This window comes from Anopheles cruzii, unplaced genomic scaffold (assembly GCF_943734635.1).
Source record: "Anopheles cruzii unplaced genomic scaffold, idAnoCruzAS_RS32_06 scaffold00636_ctg1, whole genome shotgun sequence".
Lineage (NCBI taxonomy): Eukaryota > Metazoa > Arthropoda > Insecta > Diptera > Culicidae > Anopheles > Anopheles cruzii.
The window spans coordinates 1-8,138 of record NW_026454228.1 but is presented as its reverse complement, the minus strand read 5'-3'; the positions used below and the strand labels follow the sequence as shown (position 1 = coordinate 8,138).

At 39.9% G+C, this 8,138-nt stretch overlaps 1 protein-coding gene across 1 annotated transcript; it reads right to left on the bottom strand.

Annotated features, from left to right (window-relative positions):
- Nucleotides 1-421: 421 nt before the first annotated feature.
- On the bottom strand, nucleotides 422-1,348 carry LOC128276159 (uncharacterized; the record flags this gene model as incomplete). The annotated part of the gene is made up of 1 exon (XM_053014626.1): nucleotides 422-1,348. A coding segment is annotated over exon 1 (927 nt), but the record flags the coding sequence as incomplete, so codon positions are not given.
- Between the last annotated feature and the right edge of the window lie 6,790 nt (nucleotides 1,349-8,138).

Here is an 8,138-nt window from a genome sequence, read left to right as displayed (position 1 = left end):
TACGTTCACTATCGGTTGAAACCATCGAATGCCTATCGAAATTATCACCATTTCCAACATCCTGAAACACCGGCATTCCGTTACAGGTTTCAAATCGATTATCCTCTACTATCGAATCATTAAAGTGAACCTCATCTTTTACAATATACTCTTGGAAGTAACACAAATTCGAAGCTGGCTGTTCTGATACAATGTTTGCTTCGAATGGCATGTCCCCGCTAATTGATAATGGTAGGTTGACTATATCACAGCCAGTATCCAATTCCGATTTTGTACAGTTAGTAGCATGAAGGACCACATCATTTTTGTCTTCAGATTCAGTACGATAATTTACCAAACTAAATCGAATGTATTTTTTAACGGCCTGGTAATTGCATGAGTGATGCGTAGAGAAGTGCTTCTTTATATTATTAGAGCTTACTTGCACAAAATTGCACCTATCACACATGTGAGCATACATGTGATTAGAACTAAACTCAATGTCGCTATTTACTTTTATCGAGGTTTTGGTCTCGTTACAATACCCAAACTCTCCTGTGTGACGAGCAATATGCTCGATCCATTCATTCGGTGTTAAAACATAGACAATCTCACAAAACAAACACAGGCATGATATGGACCGCCGAACTTTACCCAAAACGACACATTTTCCGTGTACGGCAGATGGTTGCTTTCTTATTACGTCGGCTTGATCAGGTAAAACGCGACTGATGAACACCTCCTGATCTGGATGTTTGCTTACGTAGTGGTCGACCATGTTGCTTCCACTATATTCACACAGGCAACAATTAAACATAAATTTACTTTGACAATGTACTTCATCATTATCGTTAGCCTTACGGAACTTCTTCGTCAATGGCTGCATATTAATAGCACCATCCTCGGTGTCTGAAAGATACATGCTACTGCCTCGATCGGCTTCGTCTACGGTGAGCTTGTTCGGAGAATTGCAGTGCGACTTTGGGATTGAGGAAACATCTTTCTTTTTCTTCGACGAGTTAACCCGAGTTCTTTTACATGACATGCTTTTAGCTCTCTTCGTGCGTCCCTTTGTTAGTGTTTGGGAGGTTGTTATGGTTTCAAGCTGCGTTCGAGAACCCACACTTTTCCTACGAGTCCTCCGCGACTGCATGTCGTCTTGCATAGAACAATCTTCAGCAGGTTTATGTAACATCCAGACACTCTGTTTGTACATAGAATTGCTTCGAGTCCTTCGGGCGACGGGTAAATCGTTCTCGTCGATTCTAGTCAAAACAATTCGAAGGTCCTTATACTTTCCTTGCACATTTAAACGTTTTTGTGTGCTTTCTGCATACCGTTCGGTTTCCTGAATACATTTAGCTTGCATGGCTACATTTTTCAATTTATCATTTTCTTCCTTTCGGCGAGAATTACATCCATATTCTACTGCCCCCAAAATTATATCGTTTAGCTCTCTATTGTACACTTTTGTTTTGTTTTCCTTCTTTTTTTGAGGATTACTCTTTGTGGTAGACTTGTATGCGATTTCACGCGTGTTTCCTTGGGCCTGGGTTGCAGAATGCTCCGGAACCTTCGATTGCGACGCACTAGTAAACGATACTTTCTTACATGTATTTTTCGATGGAATATGATAGTCTCGTTTGACAGGATGAGCTAAACAAACACTGTTTTCATTTGTATGCATGGATGCATCGAACACATTATTTGTGGCAGCAGTAGTCGCTGAATCAAATCGTTCTTTTCGTCCTACAACTGAAGCAACTTCTCTCGATCCATCGACTTTGTTTCGCAGCAACATATCAACCGGAATTGTCGTAAGTGGGTGCTTCACAGCGCGCACACCAGAGGAACCGGATATTGCGCAGGGCATGTCTTCTTTGATTGGTGAAGTTTTGGTGATTGGTGACGCTGTTTGTCTTTCTCTGGCTGCCGCTATCTGCTGCTGTCTCTTATGTTCGCCGTAAGTTTTTGCTACTTCTGGTTTAGGAAATATTTGATCTCGCCGCCAATATAGTGGAGAGGTAGATCTTTTGGATGCAATTTCTGGAACTATACAAGCAACTTGCTGATCCATGGAGTATATTTTTTTCCGCGGATACTTTAAGGCCAACCTTTCTCCATTAGCATCTTTTTTCAGTGTCCAGGTACACTTATCAGCATCATAATTAGAAGCTATTTGGGATATTTCGTTAAATAACACTTTGTCCATTTTTGCATTTAAACTATCCCTCCTTAATTTGGTTGATTTTTCATGAACGGGCCCATAGCGCCCATAGTCTTTCTGAGAACACAATGCCGAAGTGTCCGAAGGTGACTGTTGCAACGGTGCTGATTGAACGATGGTTTTGTGAGAGGTTAGCTGTTTGCAATCCCCTATTCTTCTACTTTCTAGTTCCGTCCAAACATTTACTTCAGCTATCAATTTATTTAATTCACCAATCACCTTGACCAATGTATCAGATTTCAACCTAAGCAAACCGGAAACAAACAACAACAGGAACACAAATATAAAAGTGAATAAAATGTTTAAACGAAATTGGTAACAGTCTGCTATTTACCGTTTATTTTGATCTACAAACAAAGAATCCAATTTTTCCAATTTTACAAGAGACTTCGCAGATAGTTTATCTGATCGGCTATGGGTCCAGTTTAGCTTGTCCAATGCCATTTTTCTGAAAGCGGCGTTTCTTTGCTCTCGATCCATTTTCTGAAAAAAATAAAAAATATGATTATGCACACCAATTTGCCAGTCATTGAAAGCGAAGGAAAGAATAAATATCATTTCGGTAACCAGATACATTTCGCGTAATTCAATATTCACCACACGAATTCACCACGTAAGTGTGTGTAAGTTTCGGCAAATACTTTTTATTACCTCACTCACTCACTCACTACCTTACTCATGTGCGATACTTGTGTACACAAGTATCGTATACACCAGTATCGCACATAACCAGTGAGATACATCATCTTCCTTTTCCAACATTTTCCGTTTCTTAGCATTTCAAAGCACAACGAGAAAAGTTCCCGACGCACTCAGTTAGCTGCTCATTGTATGTGGATCGGCCAAAAATAGGAGGTCCTAAGACTTAAATTAAAACACCCAAGACGCCAATCACGTATGGTATATAGTAATGTTTACGTGACTGTTTTAGTTTTTTTTTTAAGAAGAATTAAACAAAGGTTTTTTTATTTTTTGGGAGAGCGTTAACGATAGTGGCGCGATCTACTGTTGTCAAAGGCAGGAGAAGTACTAACTTCTGGACGTTGTCTCGATCTGTCGAATGGTTTCCGCTGCACATGATTGTTCATATTTATTTTGACATCGACGGGTGACATTCCCGGTCCGAAATGTTTTCGTTTCATGGTGGTCGCGTTTCCGTTTGCATCTAACTAGGTCAGGGTTATAATTCTGCATCAGCTGCGTGATGGTGTGAAGAAGCTTGGCACATAACTATATACCATAAGAAAAGTGATATTGGCGATACGTAATATGTAATCGTAAATAAATACGAAATAAAGTAATACGAAATGCTGGACGTAAAGTACGTATCGCCTAGTCATAAGCTATTTAATGTAGTTAATTGAATATTACCCCGACATTCATTACATTACTCTTTTCTCAATATTTATATACTCTAAATTATTTCTCCCTCGGTGGTAGAGTAGTAGATGGTCGATGTGGGGCAACTGACCTGGGTTCGATTTCCTAGACCCGAATGACAGGCGTCAGGCCAACAACCCGACCGCTAAAAACAGAACGTTACAGTACGCGACAGAGATTAACATTTTCTCTATTGTAGATCAACACCACTAGGTGGATTTCATTGCTGGATAAGACAAAAAATCACTCTTAACGGCAGAGGGTCAAAGAAAGAAAGAAAATTATGATATGCACAAATGTTCTTTTTTTCTCTTTCTGACTCTCCTGCCGTTATTCAGCAACTACTACGCCCAGAGGTACTGATCTGCGAATTAAATTACCTAATCAATTTTCTAAAATAATTCAAAAAAAATAAAAAAAACATTTTCAGAATATTCGCTATAATAAAAAAGCGTTACAAGAACATTTGATGATACCATTGGCTTTGGGTGAACATTTGCTGCCGTTTGTATCGACAAAATTTATTTTTCTACGGTGTTTCAATGATAACAAGCTTTCCGAGCTTTCGTCCAACGTTTCGTTGGACGTTGGAACATTTGTTAGACGTTTCTGCGAAATAAAGCATGGTCCACAAAGAATCGGGAACAATTGAATTAGCTCTATCTCGGGGTTGGTTTGTCTTAGGAAACATGTGAAGGTGTCAAAATGAAGGTATTTTATTGTACTTTAAGAGAAAAATTTCATAAATTTATTTTGTTGGTCGTCGGATGAAATCGCGAACTTTCTGTAGAACGCGCGCCATTATTTTCTGCACAATCTTCTGGTCCACCTCAGCGGCTAATTTGTTCCAATTTATTGCCATCTCTGCAACATCCTACATAACCTTTCCAGTTTTCTTCAACTCCCATTTGATTATTGCCCAATAATTTTCGATTGGGCGGAGTTCAGGGCAATTTGGTGGGTTGATATCCTTTGCGATGAAATCCACTTTATTGTCACGGTACCATTGAACTACCTCCCTGTTATAGTGGTACCTTGCCAAATCAGTCCAAAACTCAACCGGACCTTTGTGTGACTTAATAAATGATATAACTCGCTTTTTGAGGCCCTCTTCCTTGTACAGCGTTGAGTTCATCGTTGTGTTTGAGATGAAAACCTTGATTTCGGTCCACATGTGCAAATTCCTTGCCAGATCATTAGTTTCCGTGCAAATTTATTGGTGAATACATATTTGAACATGGAGAGGACATCTCTCCGTGCCGTGGCGAGATAACATTTTGGTCCAGGAAGCTGTCCAAAATCCATTTTCATGTATGTTTCATCGTCCATAAGCAACCATACTTTTTACCTCGTCAGAACCTTCTCGTACAACTTTCTATCGCGTGTTTTGGCGATTAGGATTTGCTTAAATGTCCTGTTTGGATGCTTACATTAAAGGGAAAAACACTAGCTTTTTCATAGACAGATCCTCTGGACAGTACTTCTGCTGGCAGGATTTTTTTTTGCAATATCCCGAACTGGGGATCCAGGATTTGCCTTAATTGATCTCAAAACCTTCCAGATCAGCTGCCGGCCGTATGTTCCACTACGACACCTACTCTGAATCTTTCGGTCTACGGTATTGGGTTGCCGGAAACGTTAAAGTACAGCATATACAGTTGATTTTGCGAATTTTTGTGTTTTTGAGATTTTTAAAGCGGACCACGTGGGGTTCTCGACGTGAGTGTGCAGAATTATTTTTATTCTTTCGAGTTCCATTGAACATAACTTTCTAGAAACTCCTCGTACCAAGATGAAACTTTCAGCACAGAAAGTCGAATGTTTATTTAAGACATAGCTATCAAAACTTTTGAAATCCGACCACCAGAGGCGAAGCTAGAAAACATACAACTTTTCCCGATTCTTTGTGGACCATGCTTTAAAATGATAACTTATGAAGTTCTGCCGCACGCGGAAAGCCGTTATTGTTCGAATCAGAGCTTCAAACTATTAAGGACTTACTACTTAAATTTAAACTCCTACTTAAATACTCTACCACCTAATACTCTACTAACACTAGTAAGTTCAATAAGTTTTGCTGTTCAAAAAGTATTACGGTTCGATAAGAAAAATACAATTTTATAGCTTGAATACACTTTTTTACTTTTACCAACCGAGTATTTTTACCCCCGCTGATAGAGCAGTCGGTAACGCTCTTCGCTGTCAGCGCAGCTGGCCGTGGTTCGAATCCCGGGATCGGTTGTAACTCAACCGACCATGGTTTCGATTCCCGATACCGGCGTGACAGGGGGGTTGGCGCGGGGCTAACAATCCCGTCCGTAAAAAATTAAATGTTACAGAAGAGCATCAGAGATTAACATTGTTTCTGGTGCCAGGCCAAGACTGCTCAGCGGTTGTAGCGCCAAAAGAAGAAGAAGAACCGAGTATTTTTTCACGTATTGATTGCTTCACCTGGTCTAAAATGTTACAATATTAATCAGAATTTTTTGTTTTACCACTTTGAAGGTAAACTACGACCAAATTCTTGGCCGATTTGATCATGAACTCGTTTCAGAGCTGAAGAACCAGGTTTACACCATCCTTTACCCTCTTGTTTCAGGATCAGGATCATAGTGCAAGTTCATAGACGCAAGTTCATCCATACAGTTGAGTCGATGCAGAAAATCCACATTATCCTTTCGAAAACACCCTAAATGTTGCCGAGAAAGTTGCATTCGAATGTTCCATTGCGGCACTCATTTGTACACGCACCACCCATGCGGGCCCATTGTACACACAGCTTTCTGAAACTGAAGCAGCTCATTGTATTAAATTCTTCGTCCTTTTAACAATATAAGCACATATCTTCTTTACTCCCAAACCAAATTGTAGTCTGTAGTCTGAGAGAAATATAATATATGCTGTAATCTTTATAGAATAATTATTGTTTCTTTCGCTTTCGTTGGTTGGCAAATTGGGGTGTTCTTTCTTCATACATTTACAGGAAATGGATCGAGAGCAAAGAAATGCCGCTTTTCGAAATATAGCATTGGAGAAGCTGCACAGTACGCATAGTCGATCACACAAACTATCTACGAAGTCGCTTGTAAAATTGGAAAAATTGGATTCTTTGTTTGTAGATCAAAATAGACGGTAAATAGCAGACTGTTATTAATTTCGTTAAAACATGTTATTCATTTTTATATTTGTGTTCCTGTTGTTGTTTGTTTCCGGTTTGCTTAGGTTGAAGTCTGATACATTGGTCAAGGTGATTGGTGAATTAAATAAATTGATAGCTGAAGTAAATGTTTGGACGGAAATAGAAAGTAGAAGAATAGGGGATTGCAAACAGCTAACCTCTCACAAAACCATCGTTCAATCAGCACCGTTGCAACAGTCACCTTCGGACACTTCGGCATTGTGTTCTCAGAAAGACTATGGGCGCTATGGGCCCGTTCATGAAAAATCAACCAAATTAAGGAGGGATAGTTTAAATGCAAAAATGGACAAAGTGTTATTTAACGAAATATCCCAAATAGCTTCTACTTATGATCCTGATACGTTTCCAGTTGTAACGAATAATGATAATGAAGAAAGGTTGGCCTTAAAGTATCCGCGGAAAAAAATAGACTCAATCGATCAGCCCGTTGCTTTTAAGGTTCCAGAAATTCCATCCAAAAGATCTACCGCTCCGCTATATTGGCGGCGAGATCAAATATTTCCTAAACCAGAAGCAGCAAAAACTTACGGCGAATATAAGAGACAGCAGCAGATAGCGGCAGCCAGAGAAAGACAAACAGCGTCACCAATCACCAAAACTTCACCAATCAAAGAAGACATGGCCTGCGCAATATCCGGTTCCTCTGGTGTGCGCGCTGTGAAGCACGCACTTACGACAATTCCGGTTGATATGTTGCTGCGAAACGAAATCGATGAATTGAGAGAAGTTGCTTCAGTTGTAGGACGAAACGAACGATTTGATTCAGCGACTACTGCTGCCACAAATAATGTGCTCGATGCATCCATGCATCAAAACGAAAACATTGTTCGTTCAGTCCATTCCGACAAACGAGACTCTCAAATTTACACGACACCGAATAATACGTCTGGGAAAGCAGCGTCTCCTAGTGCGTCACAATCGAACGATTCAGAGCATACTACGAACCTGGCCGAGGAAAACACGCGTGAAATCGCAGACAAGTCCACCATAAGGACTAATCCTCAAAAAAAGAAGAAAACGAAAAAAAAAGTGTACAATAGAGAGCTAAACGATATAATTTCGGGGGCTGTAGAATATGGATGTAATTCTCGCCGAAAGGAAGAAAATGATAAATTAAAAAATGTAGCTATGCAACCTCAATGTACTCAGGAATCCAGAGAGCATGCTGACAGCAGACAAAAACATTTAGATCTGCAAAATATGTGTAAGGAGTTTCGAATTGTTTTGACTAGAATCGACAAGAACGATTTGCCCGTCGCCCGAAGAACTCGAAGCAAGTCTACGGACAACCGTACTAATTACGCGATACATAAACCTGCTGAAGATTGTTCTATGCAAGACGACATGCAGTCG